This window comes from Arvicanthis niloticus, chromosome 16 (genome assembly GCF_011762505.2).
Source record: "Arvicanthis niloticus isolate mArvNil1 chromosome 16, mArvNil1.pat.X, whole genome shotgun sequence".
In the NCBI taxonomy this organism is placed as follows: domain Eukaryota; kingdom Metazoa; phylum Chordata; class Mammalia; order Rodentia; family Muridae; genus Arvicanthis; species Arvicanthis niloticus.
The window spans coordinates 17,342,823-17,361,781 of NC_047673.1; the positions used below are offsets into that span (position 1 = coordinate 17,342,823).

General features: G+C 45.1%; 1 protein-coding gene across 1 annotated transcript in view; it reads right to left on the reverse strand.

Moving 5' to 3' along the window:
* Tacc1 (transforming acidic coiled-coil containing protein 1) overlaps positions 1-16,059 on the reverse strand; it is a 106,714-nt gene extending 90,655 nt beyond the window's left edge. Inside the window, exons 1-2 of the mRNA XM_076913927.1 lie at positions 15,692-16,059; positions 785-831 (exon numbers count right to left, since the gene is read on the reverse strand). Coding sequence (XP_076770042.1) covers positions 785-831; positions 15,692-16,039 — 395 coding nt within the window. The 5' untranslated portion in view covers positions 16,040-16,059. The remainder of the gene's footprint in view (positions 1-784; positions 832-15,691) is intronic.
* Positions 16,060-18,959: the final 2,900 nt, after the last annotated feature.

Sequence of the window (18,959 nt, forward strand, 5' to 3'; positions counted from 1 at the left end):
CGCTTCTGCATCTCACCTCTCCAGCAGGCGGCGATGGCTTTTTACCTGGCACACTGGGAAGCCGTTTTCTGCTCACATCCGTCCATCTTTCCATCCCTACTCAATCTCTTTCTATCAAATAATTCTATATTCTTCCAACATGCTCTCAGTGTCCCCCTCTCTAGAACGCCAGTTCCATGAAGACAGCAGTGACAGCAGTGAACTTGTTTGCTTCTTTTCTACTGGCCCGGAATGGTCTCAAATCCCTAATCTTTCTGCTCCACCTCCCAAGTGCGAATATTAATGCGAACATGAATAAGTACGTGCCAGTGGATCCAGCTATTTGCTCAATTTTGGGGGGGAGGGGGAGAGGGAGTTGGGTCTTTGTTTATTTGTTTGGGGTTTTTGTTTTGTTTTGTTTTTGTTTGCAAAAAAAGTCTTGCAAAGGTTACAAAAGGCTGGCCTCGAACTGAGTTCTGATTTTTTTCAGTAGCCCACACCACTGTTAGAATGTAACTTTTTTTTAATGAAGAGAAGATTCTCGGGTCCCTGTCTCCTTGCTTTGTGTTTGTCTCCTAGTTCACTAGCAGTAAATATACACTGGTTGAACAAAAGTGTTGATTGCTGGGCCCACAGCACTGGGTCAGACAGACATTAACTGTCTCCTTGACTGGAAGCTATTGGAAAATGAAGAGGTGTGTGGCTACGCTTTTATTTATTTTTTATAAAGAATAAGAAAGCTGTGAGCTTTACCTTTACGACGCATCTCTCGTGTGTGTCAAAGTATTGACTACCTATTGCTTACCCTCGCCGATCAAGCGAACAAGCGCTGAGGTCGCAATGCTGACACACCTGGAGTGGGAAATTAAAGATTAATTATGAAAAGCATAATGAAGCTGGAGCTGGGGGTTTTGTAGCAAAGGCTTCAAACAGCTGGAGACGCGGGCTGCAGGCAGGAGCCCATCTTGTAAAAAAATTCAGGTTCTTCACAGGTTGTCTGGAACTTCACAGTGCCTTGGGGATGAAGAACCATTGAGTACACAAGCACCACTCAGAGCCTTGAGTCCTTTGGGTTCAGCTCCTCCTCCTGGGAAGGTCTTCCGTTCTCTGTGAGGCCTGCGAACCAGAAAGTTTCCTTCCTTGGGCTGATAAGATGGACTGTGGGACCTTTTACTTCTGTTGGTGCAGAAAGGCACAGAGTAGTGTCACTAAAGTGGTTCGAAAGGAAAAGGTAGGGCTGAAGCTGGAGCAAGTACTAGCACACTTAACCAGTACTAGCACACTTAACTAGTACTAGCACACTTAACTAGTACTAGCACACTTAACTAGTATGTTCGAAACCATCTTTGATTCCCAGCACTGAAGAAGGAACGAAGGAAAGGGAAGGAGGAGGGGGAGGAGGAGGGGAAAAGAAGGGGAGGAGGAAGGGAGGATGAGGGAGAAGAGAAGGGAAGGAAGAGGGAGAAGAAGAGGGGGAGGAGGAGGGGAGGAGGAGGGGAGAAGGAGGGAAGGAGGAGGGAGAAGAGAAGGGGAGGAAGAGGGAAAAGAGAAGGGTAGGAAGAGGGGAGGAGGAGGGAGAAGAGGAGAGGGAGGAGGAGGGAAAGGAGGAGGAGAGGAGGAGGGGAGAAGGAGGGAAGGAGAAGGGAGAAGAGAAGGGGAGGAAGAGGGAGAAGAGAAGGGGAGGAGAGAAGGAGGGGAGGAGGAGGGAGAAGAGGAGAGGGAGGAGGAGGGAAAGGAGGAGGGAGAAGAGGAGAGGGAGGGGGGAGGGGAAGGAGGAGGGAGAAGAGGAGAGGGAAGAGGAGGGGAAGGAGGAGGGAGAAGAGGAGAGGGAGGAGGAGGGGAAGGAGGAGGGAGAAGAGGATAGGGAGGAGGAGGGGAAGGAGGAGGGAGAGGAAGAAAATGATGATGATGAGGTGGGGAGGAGAGGAAGAGTTTTGAGTGAATAAATAAATAAATAAACAAACAAACAAGTAAATAAATAAGAAAGGGAGAAAGAGAATAGGAAATCTGCTGTGTTGCAGAGACATTGAGACAACCAGAGAGCAATGACTCTATAAAAATAAGTGAATGACTTCGACCCGTCACATGGTGTCAATGTTTGTTCACAAAGCTACCTTGTTTGTTTGGCTGTTCTGGCAGTTACAGGAAAGGCTTATGGGTAGCTGGAGCTTCAGTGTCATGAGAGTGATGATAGAAGGGGCTCATCTTGTCCTGGGAAGGAACTGATGAGAGCTCTTCAGGAAGAATGTTCCTGAAGATCAAGACAGATCAAGAACCCTGAGTGCTCCTTGGTCCCCAGGATACACTTTGTGTTCCCATGTATGCAGAACCCAGACTTTGCATCTCTTCCTGGCATAGCTGCGGTCTTTCAGATCAGAACACACTGTGGAATTATCTGCTATCTCCGTTTAATGTGCCTTTGTTCAAAGTCCTCTCTTTTTTATGTCTCAGTTAAAAACTAAGAACCATCAGCATCCCCAATGCAGACATAGTGTGTGAGCGACACTCTGTCTCTCTGACAAAGCTTACATCAAATGAGTATCAGGGTTTCTGAAGAATTCGCTTTGAGAAGTACATGCTGATCTCAAAGATGCAACATTTCACCTGGATATCATTTTCACATTTATTTAAAAAATTAAGTTTTTATTATTTTATTTTATGCGTATGAATATTTTGCCTGTGTGTATGTCTGAGCATCATATGCATGTCTGATGCCCAGGGAGGCCAGCAGAGGGCAGCAGAGCCCTGGAACTGAAGTTACAGGTGCCTGTGAGCTGTGGTGTGGGTACTGGGAATCAACCTAGGTCCTCTAGAAGCCAGTGCTTTTAACTGCTGAGCCATGTGTCCTGCCCCTTACATGTCCATTTATAAAGGATAAAAATTGCTTCATATTTTGAGAGTCACAGATTATTCTTGAAATTCGAGCAGACTGAATGTTCCAATGTCATCATCCTCTTTCAAAATAATGTGTGTATCTAAGTTGCTCCATCTTCCCATAGGAGATTAGAAACAAGCTTGTCACCTGTATTAAGCTGCCTGTTAGTCTAAGAAGAACTGACAATGGCAGACTCTGAGGCTTCCATTGTAGGAACCTTGCAGATGTGTATCCGTCTTGTCCGCTTTCTTTAACGCCTTGCATTGTCAAGCTGTCATGCTTGAAATTTTTCAGCCTCTGGGTCTTTTTTAATTTTTATTTTATATTGTATTTATATGTATGTGTGCTTGTGTATTCATGTGTATGTATACAAATGTACATGTGAGTACCCACGGAGGCCAGAAAAGGGTGTTCGATCCCCTGGAACTGGAGTTATGGGTGATCGTGAGTCACTTGATGTGGGTGCTGGAAGCCACACCTTGGTCCTCTGGAGGAACAACCACCGTTCTGAGCCTCTCTCCAGCCCTAACCTATAGGTCTTGCACATCAATAATAAGACTAATTCTAAGTATTTGATTCTATTAGAGATGGGATTTTTGTCATTTTGGAATCTGCTTTTTAAAAAAAGATTAATTAATTTATTTTATGTATATGAGTACACTGCCACTATCTTCAGGCACCCAGAAGAGGGGATCAGATCCCATTACAGATGGTTGTGAGCAACCATGTGGTTGCTGAGAATTGAACTCAGGACCTCTGGAAGAGCAGCTGGTGCTCTTAACCAAGAAGCCATCTTTCCAGCCCTCATTTTGGATTCTAAATAGTAGTTGCTATTGATACAATTGATATCTTGCTAGTGTCACTCATCTTAGTCCATAGGATGAAAATAGAAGTATCAAGTCCAACTTCCTGAGAGTAGGTCCTGTTTTCCTTCCCTCGATTTTCCCTGCTGGTTAGAATGGAATAGCTGACTATAGGCATCCATGTTAGAAGCAGATGCTGAGGGGAAGTAACCAGAACCTTTGAAACTCTGAAGTCCTAGCTTGCCCACTATTTCCTTATGTGGGAAGAAAAATAAATATATATCATTTACTCATTGTTGTCTTGCATTTCTATAAGATTTGGGCAAGTCATTGAAGACCCTGATCATTTGGGAGAAGAATTCCATTATTATACAGACAAAAACCCCAGGAACTGGAATAACTAGCTTTCTCTCCATCTAGCAACTATACTGTGAGAGACTAGACAGTGAAACTAGGAGGTGGGCTTAGCTGGAGGAAGTTCACTGGGTGGAGGGGTTCTCGGGAGTGGGTTCTTGGAGGCTTATCCTCACCCAATTCCTCTCTCAGAGTCCTCCTTACGAACTGCTTTGCCCCACACTGCAGACTGATGCTCCGTATGGAAAGTTGACTTGAGGGATGAAGCCCGTGGAAGCTTCTGGTGAGGAGACCCACATACCATACCTGCTGGTGTCTACACGCTTCCAAACTGCAAGGGGCAGACCTGCAGAGGCAATCTTCCATTCCCAATGTCCCCCCCCCACCCTCCCCCCGATTGCCATCCTATAAAGCCCCCACCCCCCCGAAGTGTAGGTGCAGGCTCACTTCCATGGAGAGACCATGGCCTTCAGCTGTATTGATTAAGGAGCAATGCTGCCTCTGGAGATGGCTGTCTTTAGTTCATTTCCACATTGCTCAGTCATCCCTATCTAACAACTGTGCCCAATCCTAAAAATGTTCCCTGAAGGATGCTTTTATTCTCTTCTCTCTCAAGTTATGCTTTGCTCTAGGGTGGCTTTTTTTCCTTTCAACATAACATAATCACCCCATCCCCATGTTGGAGTAGAAAGCATCTTGGCCAGGTACCTTGGCTAACTGCACAAAACACTTTTGGAGGTAGCACGGTCTGTGGTAATTGCTTGGGAGCTATTGGCACTCCCTAATAGCAAAAGGGAAGTCACAGGCTATCACCTGGACTTTAGTTGGAAAACCCAGCCTGCTGCCATCTTGGGCTTGAAAGTCATCTTTTATAGTAAAGACAAACTCAGTTCATGCCTTTTTATGATTAAATCTCTGTTTCTTAAGGATTGGGTTATGCCCCACCTAGAACCTTAACTACAAATGATTCTGTGATGCCTGTTCCAGGAGACAGCAACCATGCCTTTGTTTCAAAACTTTGTTATAACTATCTTGCAACCCTAACTTTGTTTCAAAATGTTACCATGACCTCCTTGTTATGCTACTTCTGAAACCACACCTATGTGCCTTCTACCACCCCCAACCCCATTTAGAAAACCCCTACTCCTGAGCAAAAAAAAAAAAAAAAAAAAAAAAAAAAAAAAAAAAAAACAAAACAAAAAAAAAAAAAAAAAAAAAAAAAAACCCCCCACAAAAAAAAAAAAAAAAAACCAAAAAAAAAAAAAAAAAAAAAAAAACCCAAACCTTATCTTGCCCATGTTCAACCTTGACTTCCTGAACCTGGGGAGGACAGTGTACATGAATAGAAAAGTTTGCTTTAATTGATTTGGCTCTGATGATTTGGGCCAGTGGTCTTTCTCCTTGAATCTTTGGGATTAACACCGGCCGTCACTGACTCGGGCTCCTCCCCCAGCTGCAAGGGATCTTGGGAGATGTATGGAAAGAGGAAGATAACTTATAAGGGGACACCAAGATGCATCTTCCCTGAGGCTATTGTCTACAAAATGGGGTGGGATTTTGGAGTGGCAGCTGGTTTGAGAACACGCCATACCCCTGTAAGTAACCAGTTACCATACTCCCGTCAGCAAGCTCAAAACACTCATTAGTTCATTAAGTTTGAATCCAGTGGGATTGCTCCAAGTTCAGGGTTGTCTGGGGTTGTTGGAGAATTCAGACACTCTAAGCAATCTGGCCTTAAACAAAGAAAGCAGTGAGCAGAGCAAGAACATACCCACCACCATCAGGGAATTGGCGACAGACAGCCTGACCGAAGTCGAATAGCATAGATAGCCAGTCAACTAAAGCTTCTTTATGGTCCAGAACCTCCCCCTTCTTCAGAAACCTTTAAGAGTTTATACCTTTAAAGAAACAAATGTAGGTTTTGAAAGAGGCTATAAAGCCAGCCATGGTGGCTCACACCTTTAGTCCCAGCACTCAGGAGGCAGAGGCAGGTGGATCTCTGAGTTTGAGGCCAGCCTGGTCTATAGAGTCAGTTTCAGGATAGTAAAGCTACACGGAGAAACCCTGTCTGAATTCCGCCCCCCCCCCCCAAATAGAGATACAAAACTAATTGTTTTTCTAGTTCTAATTCTCTCACAGATTTTTCGAGGGTGGGAATTAGGTGGTGCATAAGTGCATAACATATTCGATGCTAAAAGTGTAAAATTTGATGTGAAACTTCACAGGTTCCATTTCAAATGCCAACTCTAATTGTATTTAAAAGCTCATTGAGTTGTATAGACTTTGGGTCTGGTTAATTTTGGTGGGTGATGTTCTTACTTATTTACAAATTGTGTTTTACAATAAAGTGTACTTTTAAAAAATCAAAAACAAGGACAAAACAAACAAATGAAAACTACCTAACTTTTTCTGAAGGAACTGAGCCTCTCCCCTCGGACATGGAGATTCCTATCCCCTTGCCTGTGGTAATGCGCCTCTTGCCTGAAGGAAAATCTTCTGCCTCAGCGGTCCTCTCAAACGACCCCTTGACTCCTTCTGCAATAACCTTATAGCTTGGTGCCAAAACTCAGGAGAAAGATGTCATGGAAACAGATCGCCCTGCGGTAGGCTTTCCCATCTTTGCCTCTGTAATCCCTCTATCTATTTCTAGAACTTTCTTTAGCTGAGAGCTGGAGGGGTAAGCATAGAGGGTCATCGTGGGAGAGGCTTCCTTAGCTCGCCACCACAGTCCTCTAGGCAGCACCAGCTCTTGCCCTCCACCACCAGCAAGACCGCCAAGCCCTGCCTAGCAAGGAGTCTTCAGCACTTGCTGAGGCTGTCTCTCTCACAGTGGGCGGGGCCAAGACTTTGTACTTTCTATTGGTCTAAGAGATCTACAGACGCCCACGTTGTCAAATCTCCAAAAATGGTGAGTTTCCCCTTTTCTCCACAATTGCGAGTCCCTTCCCTTATGCCTGATATATAGAAAACAAAACAAACAAATAAACAGGAAACCAAACTAACCTGCAGACTCCTAACGGCCCTCTGTAGCCGGAGAAAATGCCTTCAGCCAGATTTCCGAATGATGAAGTCCCCCCTACACACCGACCCCCAAATCAAGCTCTTTGGCAGTCTGCCAGAAAACACACTTGCCTGGGAACTTCATAATAAAATTCAAAAACCAATGAGAAGTTATTCCTTCTTTCTAACACTGGATCATTTGGCCTTCACTGAGGCCCTCAAGCCTTTATACTTAGAGATATAAATATTCTACCTGTTTCTACTAAGGGGACACTTTGATTTCTTATTATCTTGTGTATGTACTTTGATTTTTTGTTACAGTTTATAATTTTTTTTGTAATTATTTATATGTCATTTGGCTGTTATATGTAGGTATGGTAATTGTTTTTATATAATGTTCTTTATGTATTCTGTCTTAAAAACAATCTAAATACCCAAATGAGTGTCCACTTTGTTTACTCATCTTTTTAAATATGTTGAGCACTATGCTTGAGATATGTCTTTTTTTTTTTTTTTTTTAAAGATTTTATTTACCTTATGTATATGAGTACGCTCTAGCTGTCAGACACACCAGAAGAGGGCATCGGATCTCATTACAGATGGTTGTGAGCCACCATGTAGTTGCTAGGAATTGCACTCAGGACCTCGGGAAGAACAGTCAGTGCTCTTGACCACTGAGCCATCTCTCCAGCCTGGGGTATGCCTAATTTTAAGAGGTGTGTTCATGTATGTATGTGCATGTGTGTATATGTATGCATATGTAAACATAAATTTTGTTTACATTTATTTATTTTATGTGCATGAGTGTTTGGCTGACATGTGTGTAAGTGTACCACATGCAGGCCTGGTCCCCCAGAGGCCAGAAGAGGGCATCAGGTTCCATGGAACTGGAGTTACATCTGATTGTTGGCCACTGTGGGTGCTGGGAGTTGAACCATGTCTTCTAGGAGAGCAGCCAGTGTTCTTTAGTGCTAAAGCCATCTCTCCAGCTCATGTGTTAACATTTTAAAGATGATTTCATTCTGCTAAAGAAAGAAGTTTTTACAAGGTTCTTATCCTTGTCAAACCACACACAATTTAAAACTAAATAATGGTCATTTTAAAAACCATCTAACTGCCTAAGACATACAGAGACACTTTAGAGTCTGCAGATAATCCTGATGTGTTTGAGTATGTCATAAATTATACCTTACATTTCTTTTTATAATACATTGGGGATAATAACTTATTCTGTACTTCCAGACTTAACATGCTTTGCTTGTATCCGTGCCTGTCGTGTATTTAAGATTCAATGTACATCTTTCCCCTTTTGGAAAGCTGAGGAGATGGCTCAGGGATTAGGAATGTGTATTGCTCTGGGTTTGAGTTTGGTTCCCAGCACCCATGCTTTGTGGATCACAACCTATAATTGTAGCTCTCGGGAGATCCAATGTCTCTGGCTTCCTCTGGCACCTACACACACACACACACACACACACACACACACACACACACACACACATATTTAAAATAAAATAGAATCTTTAAAACAATAAACAAAATATAGTTGTTTTATTGAGGAAGAACGGTGTTTCCAGCATTTTATAAACAAGGGGAGATATGAATTCATAAAAAAGATTTTATTATTTATTTATTTATTTATTTATTTTGTATATATGGGTGCTCTAGCTGTATGTACATCTGCCTGCCAGAAAGGGCATCAGATCCTATTATAGGATGTTGTTAGCCACCATGTGGTTGCCGGGACTTGAACTCAGGACCTCTGGAAGAGCAACCAAGTGATTTTAATGGCTAAGCTATCTCTCCAGCCCCAAAATATGTTTTTTAAAAAGAAGTTTGTTTGTTTGTTTGTTTTTAAAAAGGAGGGAGGGATGCTCTGGAGCGAGAAAGGATTTTATGTGGTAAAATAATATTTTGCCTGAAAAGTAAAGTACTTTCTCAGAGTGCAAGCAGACAGAGAACAAAACTAGAAGGCACACCCTACCCAGGGAGCTATCAATAGTCAATAGCTTCTGAAGCAGTTAGTTAAGTGACATGTTTTTTCAGGTGTTGCCCCTGGCAGGTTGACTACACTCCAGTAGAAGGCACTATGGTCAACAGAAGTTAGACTCCAAAGGTTATCTACACATCTGTCATTTTCACTAGAAAATAAAACTTCTTCATGTCTGCTCGAGGACTCCTGTAATTACAGCAGTTGGTCAGTTGAGGTGAGAGCACTGTGCATTTGGGGACAGCCCTGGGGTGGGTGTCATGGGGTCAGATGAGAGAGGACTTCCCATTTCCATGTGCTGGGAGGGGTTACCATTAGCAAGGTGCCCTTGGATTTGGTCTCCGCTTACTCCAAAGATTAAATACAATCAAGTGACTGTGCTTTCTCTGTCCTGGAAGTCGTGTGTGTGTGTGTGTGTGTGTGTGTGTGTGTGTGTGTGTGTGTGTGTGTGTGTGTGTTGTGGGGGGGTTGGGGAGGGGTTACATGCTTGCCTGCAACAAGCTTTTCAGTGGAAGTTTCAGACAATGGCCTTTGGTTAAGGCCAGTTCTACAAAATGCCCTTCCTAACTTCCCACCAGCCATCTTCTGCGGGGCTAAAACTTGCAAGGCCAAATTCTGCCTCTCCTCAAAAGGCTTTGTTCCCTATTTTGAGGTGACATAAATGTCACATAGGAGTGGCAGTTTCCAAGGGAGGGCACGCACTGGAGACCTGGGACCTGCTTTCCTAGCATGGAGACAGCCGCCTGCTGCCCTCATTCAGCTTTTCTGTGTCAGGAGAAAGACAGAAAGCAATCTCTAAAGCTTCTTTTAGGTTCTGTTTTCATGCATGTCAGCCTTGTAGCAATGTGTCAGGCACAGTGTGCCTTTGTGTGACTTACAGGGGTAGTTTCCTAAGCAGCCCCCTTTCTTGTGCCCACACCCTGCTTTCTAGCTATCTGCCTTCAGAACAAGAGGTGGAACTCTCAGCTCCTCCAGCACCATGCCTGCCTGGACACTGCCATTCTCCCACCTTGCTGATAATGGACTGAACCTCTGAACCTGTAAGCCAGCCCCAATTAAATGTTGTCCTTTATAAGACTTGCCTTGGTCACGGTGTCTGTTCACAGTAGTAAAACCCTAACTGAGACACTAAGACAGGACTGCTTTGAAGTTTCAGATGTCCAATCCAGTGTCAGTGTCCTGCTCTTCTTGATGCCTGGCAGATCTGGATGTAGAACTCTCAGCTACTTCTTCAGCACCGTGTGTGCCTGAGTGCTGCCATGTTTCCTGCCATGATGATAATGAATTACACGTCTGAAACTGTAAGCCAGCCTCAGTTAAATGCTTTCCTCATCATGTGGTCATGATGTCTCTTCACAGCAATAGTTAACATAGCTATGACAGAGGGCCAGCCTAACTCAGCTGTCAATCAGAGAACATGCCTGTCCCATGGCATCCCAGGAGAAGAGCCAGAGGAGTACATCCCTTCCACAACCCTTTCCTCTCTTTGGCCTCCTAGTGGTACCTTTCATCAGCTAAGTGGACAGCAGATACAGGCAGCCACAGAGGCCAGCATCCTGATCACAGTGGAGGAGGCAGAGCTGTGGGGGGAGAAGGGAAGATGGAGACACACAGAGGTGTATCAAGTCCTTTTTAGGATAGTTCACATGTATCAGCTTAGTGTGGAGACACAGAGGGGCTGGGACCCTGCTCTGTGGCCTTAAGCATTTAATTTCATCTCCAGGCCCCCTGCTAAGCTCTCATCAGATAGATTTATTATTTATTTCATGCATATGGGTATACTGTCACTGTCTTCAGACACACCAGAAGAGAGGGCATCTGATCCCATTACAGATGGTTGTGACCCACCATGTAGCTGCTGGGAATTGAACTCAGGACCTCTGAAAGAACAGCCATCTCTACAGCCCCATCAGGGGGAACTTAAAGTAGCCTTTCAGGGGCTGGAGAGATGGCTCAGTGGTTAAGAGCACTGACTGTTCTTCCAGAGGTCCTGAGTTCAATTCCCAGCAACCACATGGTGGCTCACAACCATCTGTAATGGGACCTGATGCCCTCCCTCTTTCTGGTGTGTCTGAAGACAGCGACAGTGCACTCATATACATAAAACTAAATAAATAAATCTTAAAAAAAAGTAGTCTTTCAGATCTGTTTCAGCTCTAGTGCATGTGATTCTAGAAGTGACTAAAGACCTTTTCCAGATAAAGCTGGGGTGAACCTTGAGAACTGACAGCTGCTTGCTTGCTAAATACACCCAGGCCTTCCTCACACATCTAGCATCTGTACTAGCACAGGCAATGGTGGCTAGCATGAACGGTGCATGCTCACATGAGTTCTGCAGGCTCTGGAGGGATCATCCTGGGAGCCCAGGAAACTGGATAAGACAGTGACTCATCCAGCAGCCGGGTGGGCAGGCAACCAGCATGCTCCCTTGGTGTTCAGTCTTCTTGAGACTTTGGACCTTAGCAGCTGGCTGCAGCTGGTGCAGTTCTCGAGCTGTTGGGCAGGTGGCCGGCAAGCCCAGGGTCAGTTGCCAGCAATTATGGAGCCGGTAATGATTAGCCAGAAAGTCAAACTATGGAAAATTCCAAAGGCTCTGGGCTGAAGACAAACATACCGAATCCTCCGTTCCTGCCTTGTCACGTTGTCTGCTCTGGTTTTCAACTCTTTCTGTCTGCTTATGTTTCTTTGGGGTCTCCAAGACTAGTGGATGAAGCTAAGGAAGAAAGTCTCTTCCTTGGTATTGCCAGGGCTGAAGAGGAAGAAGCATAGAAGTGTTCCCCTCACTCCCCATCGTCATGAATCTCCGGTAGACTGGAATAAACAACTGATTTTCTCTCTTCCTCTTTCTCGGTCATTAAACTATAGCCTCCCCCAGTGACGGATGAGTCCCAAATGTGTATTACTTTATCTGGTATTATTTGGAAGGGAGAGGGAAGCCAAAGAGATCTTTATTCGCAAATCCCAGGCTGGAGAGATGGCTCCATGGTTAAGAGTACAGGCTGTATCTCCAGAGGGCCCCGGTTTGATTCCCAGCTCCCACATGGTGGCCCATAAGCATCTATATCACCAAGGTGATCCAACATTCTGGATTGTAGTGCACAGATATACATGCAGGCAAATCGGCCATAAACAAAATCTTTAAACAAATTAAAATGATTAAAACAAACAAAAAGCCCTCTCCCTGTATTGCTGACTTCTAGCTTCTGCCACCATCTGGTTGCTATAAACACACTCTGACGTGGGAGGGAGGGGGGAGAGAGGAAGTGGGAAGGAAAGGGAGGGTTCTGAAAGTAAGAGAACTCATTTGGGATTTGGGGATCTGAGCGTGTAAGCTATAGGGCTGAGCTTAGCTGGAGCCTTCTCCATTTTATCACACAGTCTATTGGTTACTTTTCTGTGCTGTGTTAAAATACGACCACCAAGGCGGCTTTGTACAGAGAATATCTTGTGTTTGTCTGAATGGACGTGGGACCCGTCAGTAAAAATCTGATGGTCTATATTGCTTATGCAGGAAATAGGAGGTGGGACATCCGGGAGGCAGAAAGGATTCTGGGAGAGAGCCAGGCAATGGTATCTGAGCACAGGTAACCAGCCTTGTGGCAGAATGTAGATTAGAATAAATGGGTTATTTTAAGTTATAGTCTATTCAGAGAAGAGCCTAGCTATATTGCCAACATTTTGTAAGTCATGAGCTGCCCTGTTTCTTTAAAAACAAGCTACATATAGCTCTTGAAGTGTTATATCTCAGCTTGAAATACTAGCGTCATTCTTCTAGAAATACAAGTGGTTTTGCTAATAGCATTTACTCTCTGGGGAAAAGGGAAAGAACACACACACACACCAATAAACAAACCAAACCAAAAACCCACATTTTTTTCATTATACATTGTGCTGAAGAAAACCTGGCTGCCATGTGCAGAGCTGGAACAGAAACCCACAGCCTGAATACAAAACTCAACTTGGTGTCATTAAATCGTAGTATCAGGGACAAGCATGGAGCTCAATGATTAACTGTTGGCTGAGCATCCATGGGGCCCTGTGTTCCATCCTACACACACACACACACACACACACACACACACACACACGCACACACTCACACACTTACACATGCACACACATGCACGCATGCACATGCATACACACACACACATACACACACATGCATGCATGCATGCACACTGAGAGAGCACACACATATGCATGCATGCACACTGAGAGAGAGAGAATGAGAGAGAGAGAGAGAGAGAGAGAGAGAGAGAGAGAGAGAGAGAGCTCTGTACCATTTTGTAAATATCAACCAGGGATGCAGTGTGGCTCAGTGCTGGCCCCTGCAATCTTAGCACAGGATCACAAGCTCAAAAAATGTCCTAGCTCCATCAATTCCAGAGCTCACTCCCTTCCATAGAACGACTCTGTCTTGGCTCTGTGATCCATTCAGCCCAGCCTCTTCTCAAGAGTCCTCCTTTACAAAAACACAAAGAGCCACCATACCACAGTCCCTCCTACCTCTGTGGAACAGGCCTTCAAGATCACCCAAGGCCTGGAGGCTCAGACAAACAGGTTGGGTATCATGAGTCAGTCACATAAGGTCTCCCCCTTTCTTTAGACTCCTCACCAGCAAAGGCAGCCTTTGCCTCCCAGGGCTTTGCTGAGGATGGTGTGAACTAACCTGTGTGCTTGCAACTCTACAAACCAGCAGTCCTTTGTAGCCCAGGCGAAGCACCAAGTGCTCAGGTCAAGAGTTCTGTAAAAGGTTGGAACTGCCTGCCTTTCTTTCTTTCTTTCTTTCTTTCTTTCTTTCTTTCTTTCTTTCTTTCTTTCTTTCTTTCTTTTCTTTTTTTTTTTTTTTCGAGACAGGGTTTCTCTGTGTAGTCCTGGCTGTCGTGGAACTCGCTCCGAAGACCCGGCTGGCCTCGAACTCAGAAATCTGCCTGCCTCTGCCTCCCAAGTGCTGGGATTAAAGGCGTGTGCCACTACCGCCCGGCTTGGAACTGCCTTTCAACAGAGAACCTTTCCTTCAAGCAAGATAAAGACACAGTTTCTGGAACGTAAAAGAGGTGGTTACGGGGCACCAGATGCCTCGGCCTCCATGTTGAACTCCTCCACAAAGGAATCATCACAGAGAACACAGTCCTTGCGTCATGTCGGAGGACACTTTTTAAGAGATGCAGGTTCACGAGGTGTGGCTCGTGCCCTGGAGCTTGGGGTAAATTGCTAGCTTTAGTCACGCTCTGCTGGCAAGGGAACATGCACAGCCCTGACTGAAGGTACTGACCCTAGCCCGGCACTTGGCACACTTGCTTCTGCACTTAGAGTAATGGCTGGACCGCTCCACAGAAAGCCTGCATACTGCAGCATCCAAGAGCGCATTTGCATTGTTCACCTGCTTTATAGTAAAATAATGTTTTTACCATCAATGCCCTTCACGACACCTCTGTGAGGCAGGGCTCTTATTAGCCAAGGTTAGAGAGGTAGAGAGCAATGAATTGTCCAGAGTCAGCAACTGGTGGGAACCTATTGGCATTTCGTCTAGGCTCCGCCCACCTGGCAACAGCCAGGTGTGCCTGAATCACTATAAAAGGGGCTGCTTGCCCCTCCTCGCTCTCTTGCCCTCTTCTCTTTTCCTCTTGCCCTTGCTCCTCCCTTACCCTCTTCCTCCTCTCTCCCCATCCCCCTCTCCCTCTTCCAGGTGCTCATGGCCGGCCTCTACTCTTTCCCTCTCTTTCTGCATTTCTCTGTCTCTACTACCTCAACTCCCCTCCCCATGCCCCAAATAAACTGTATTCTATACTACACGGCCTGGCTGGTCCCTCAGGGGGAGGGATGCCTTAGCATGGGCCCACAGAGGAACCCCCAACAGCATACCTCACCACCCCCAAACATCCTTCCTTCTTATCTTGTTATAAAACACAACAGAACTCAGGTTCAAACCCGGGATATCCTACTCTCTGAACTCAGCAGTATGGACATGAGACCCACTCAGATGACTCCCATTCTTCTTCCACCATCTACTGTGCTGCCAGGCTGATCGGTCACTTTTAGGCTATCTCCTGGTATATGACAAATGACCAACGAGAGTCATTTGGTATTTTTTGATAACCAGTCGTCCGTAGGCTCTGACTGGTTAATTCAGTCCCCTTCCTCATTTAGCTAGTCTGTCAGAGAACAAGGCAAGGCGATGAGTGGCTAACGGGCAAAATGTGTGCTGGAGAGCGGAGAGCAGCAGGAATCCGGAGAAAGGTATCCAAAAGACTCGTTTCGTTAACTTCCTACCCCCTCAACCGCGGGAGAAGGCACCCCGAGTACCTCGGGGCGCACTGACCCAGAACCACGGGTGGGAGGAAAAGGATCATCCTCCGGGCCAGAAACACACAAGGTTCAGGCCTGGGGGAACAGCCAGGGTCTGATTTATCAGGACCCTTCCTAGCCAGTCACAACTCTGAATCAACTCACAGCAGACGGTATTTATGGATGCCTCTTGCCAATCCAGACACTAGGGGGCAGCAGGGATCAGAGGAGACACCTTCAGTTCACAGGACTTCTTTCCTAGAGTTTGGCCAGTAACGCTTTTTACTCCAACAGCGTTTTGGAAACGTTGTCACCTTTCCCAAGATTATCTGCCTGCCACCCACGCTAGTGGGAAGCTGCAGAACCCAGGGAAACGCCCCCGGTGCACAAGGCTCTTACCTGTCCCTCCGCAGCGGCCCGCTTCGCCCCACCTGATGCGAGGACCCGCAGGCAGGCTCGCCCTCCTGCGCCAGCAGCACTTGGGCACCAGGAAAAGGATGTTTTGTAACTTTTGGCTAGAACTTCCAGAGGCCGAACAGGAAATGTCCTCTGGACATGGAGCTCAAGGAGTAACCTCGGGTCTTTCTGGAAGCCACTTGCAACAACTGTCTGGTATTTAAATCGATTTCCCTCTCCCCTCTTTCCTTCTTCTCCCCTCCCCCTCTGTCCCTCTCTGTCATGTACTGAAAACATTTTCCTCTGGGTAAACTTGGCTCCAGAAGCTCTCCTTGTGAGAGACTTTCTCATGTTACAAAATTTAGTCCTAAAAATCAAATAAATAAATCCAGAGCTTCCTCCCTGACCCCTGAACTTTTTAACTTTTTACTGGGAACAATTTTTTTTTTTTTTTTTTTTTTTTTGGCAGATTTTTTTCCCCCCTGATCCTTTGGATTCCAAGAAAATACACGCCCACGTCCCCTCTTATTGGTCCCAGCCTTGTTTCTTTCCGGAGATAAAACAACAGCTGGCAGAAGAAAGCCTTTTAACTGATGGCGCCCAACTGAGCCCTCTCCAGCTGTAGCCTGTGTGGAACTCAGTAAGAGGTGCCTAAGGAGGGTCTTCTGGGACAGAACTTCCCCAACTATCTCCTCTGGCACCCGGGGATGGGACCCGGGGTTGCACTGGTCTGAGGGGCCCATCAGAAGATTTGGTTGTTGGTAACCGTCTTTAGCCTTTCTGTGACTGGGCACACGGCCACCACAAACTGGAAACCCTTAGAACAACTGACCCTGCAGGGAAACTCAGCAATTCTCAGTGCTGACTGGGGATGTGTTTGCAATCGGGACATGGGCTAGCTGGCCCGTTCTTTGCTTTTGCAGAAAGCAAGTAATAAACTAATAATGTAAGCAAGACTGTAAGAAAAGGTATTTTTAACAATTCTTCAAGGTATTTTTAACAATAGAGAGTTTTTCTTTAGGACAATTTTTTATTAAATGTATTTTAGCTGATACATTAGGCCATAAAAACTGTAATATGTGGTAATGAAAGTTAACCCCCCATTATTAAAAGTATTTAATTAGGGGCTGGAGAAGTGGCTCCGTAGTTAAGAGCACTTGTTGCTCTTAGGGAGGATGTTGTTTTGTCTCCCAGCACCCACGTGGTGGCTCACAGCTGCCTGAAACTCCAGTTCTAGAGGACATAGTGCCCCCTACTGGTCACTAGGGGCACTGCACACACAGTACATAGATAAACACGCAGGCAAAACATCTATATAAAAAAAAAAACTTTGAAAAAAAATGAATTAAGTACCTATTTTATATTCTAATATACTGAACTACAGCAGTGAAATAAACACAGAGAACACTCATTTTATTTTTTATTCTCGAATGATCTCAAGAGCTACACTCTGAAAAGCAGTAGACAGAGACTATCAGATAACAAAACACCAGACAAGCCAAGTTTTAAAACATGGCTTCTGTATGTAGCTGTGATAGGGTGTGAACTGGCATGTCCACAACCCCAACCCAAATCCCAGCACATAGAAATAAATAAATAAATAAATAAATAAATAAATAAATAGATGGCTTCTGCCCCAACTTAAGGACAAAGTTCTAATTCTATTGACTTAAAAATATGCAGTTTTTGGGGTTGGGGCAATGGCTCAGCAGTTAAGAGTACAGGCTGCTCTCAGAGGATCCAGGTTCAATTCCCAGGACCCACATGGCAGCTCCCAACTGTATCTCCTGTTCCAGAGAACTGGGCACCCTAACACAGACATACATGTAAAGTGAAATTTTCTTGTTTCTTTAACAAGTGTGTCACGTGATGTTTTTCTGGATGCTGTCTTGTGGGAGGGCATGTGATGTTTTGCTGAAAACAGACACTTGAGAGGGTATATGATGTTTAGAAAGAATATAAATGGAACCCCACAAACAGTAGATGATGCCCTTATATTGCTACATGGTGCAGCACCTCGCTGGTCTTCGCTGGTTTTCTCTTCATAGAGAGAAGCATGCCAACGGACTTCTCATGGTACTCCGGCTGATTCTGACCACTTCCGACAACTCATTCCGATTTGGCAGAGCCTTGTTGCTTCTGATGGATCTTGCCACTACTGGTTCGAGTTTGGTGTTTGCTATTGAACTGGACTGCTGGTATCCTAACAACGAAGAGTGGGGTCTCCCCAAGGAACTACTTCTAAGCAGGTCCACAGCCCTGCTTTCCTATCAGCCTTCTTTTTCCTACCTCTGGTCGTTGTGTAGGTTGATGCATTTAAGAACCCTAAGTAGGTTTTGAAAAAAATCTAAGCTTACATACATGTAGGCAAAAACCAAAACAAAAAACTAGTGAACACGAAGTGAAATATATATATATACACACACACACAAACACACAAAGAATTGTATGTATATACAAGTACACACACATACACACTAGAATGATAAAAATGAATGAAATTATGTCATTCTCGGGAAAATGGATGGAACTGGAGGTCACCCTATTTATTAACAGAACCTGAAGACTAAGGCAGCAGGCTCTCGAGTTTGAGGCCAACCTGGACAACATAGTAAGTGTCTAAACAAAACAGTGAGACCCAGCACTGACCAAATACCTACTAAGTGTGCCAGGCTGGCCTATGATCCAGCACTGACCAAGTACCTACTAAGTGTGCCAGGCTGGCCTATGATCCAGCACTGACCAAATGCCTACTATGTGTGCCAAGCTGGCCTATAACACAGCACTGACCAAGTACCTACTATGTGTGCCAGGCTGGCCTATGACATAGCACTGATCACATACCTACTATGTGTCCAGGCTGGCCTATAACCCAGCACTGACCTAATACCCACTATGTGTGCCAGGCTGGCTTATGACCCAGCACTGACCAAGTACCTACTTGTGTGCCAGGTCAGTTTGGAAAATTCTCAGAAAAAAAAATCTCAACATCACAATTCTATCAAGTACTATTGATTTTTGGTTTTTAACGTATAGTTTTATTTTAATTATGCATATATGTGGTGGGGGTCGGGGTATGTACATGTGTAAACAATGCCCTCAGAAGCCAGAAAAGGGCATCAGATCCCCTGGAGCTGGAGTTATAGACAGTTCTGAGCCACCTGATAGTGATGCTGGGACCTGAACTCTGGTCTTTTGCAGGAGCAGGTCACACTCCTGTGTCACTGAGCCATCTCTGCAGCCCCAAGCACAGAATTCCCACTCTACAGAA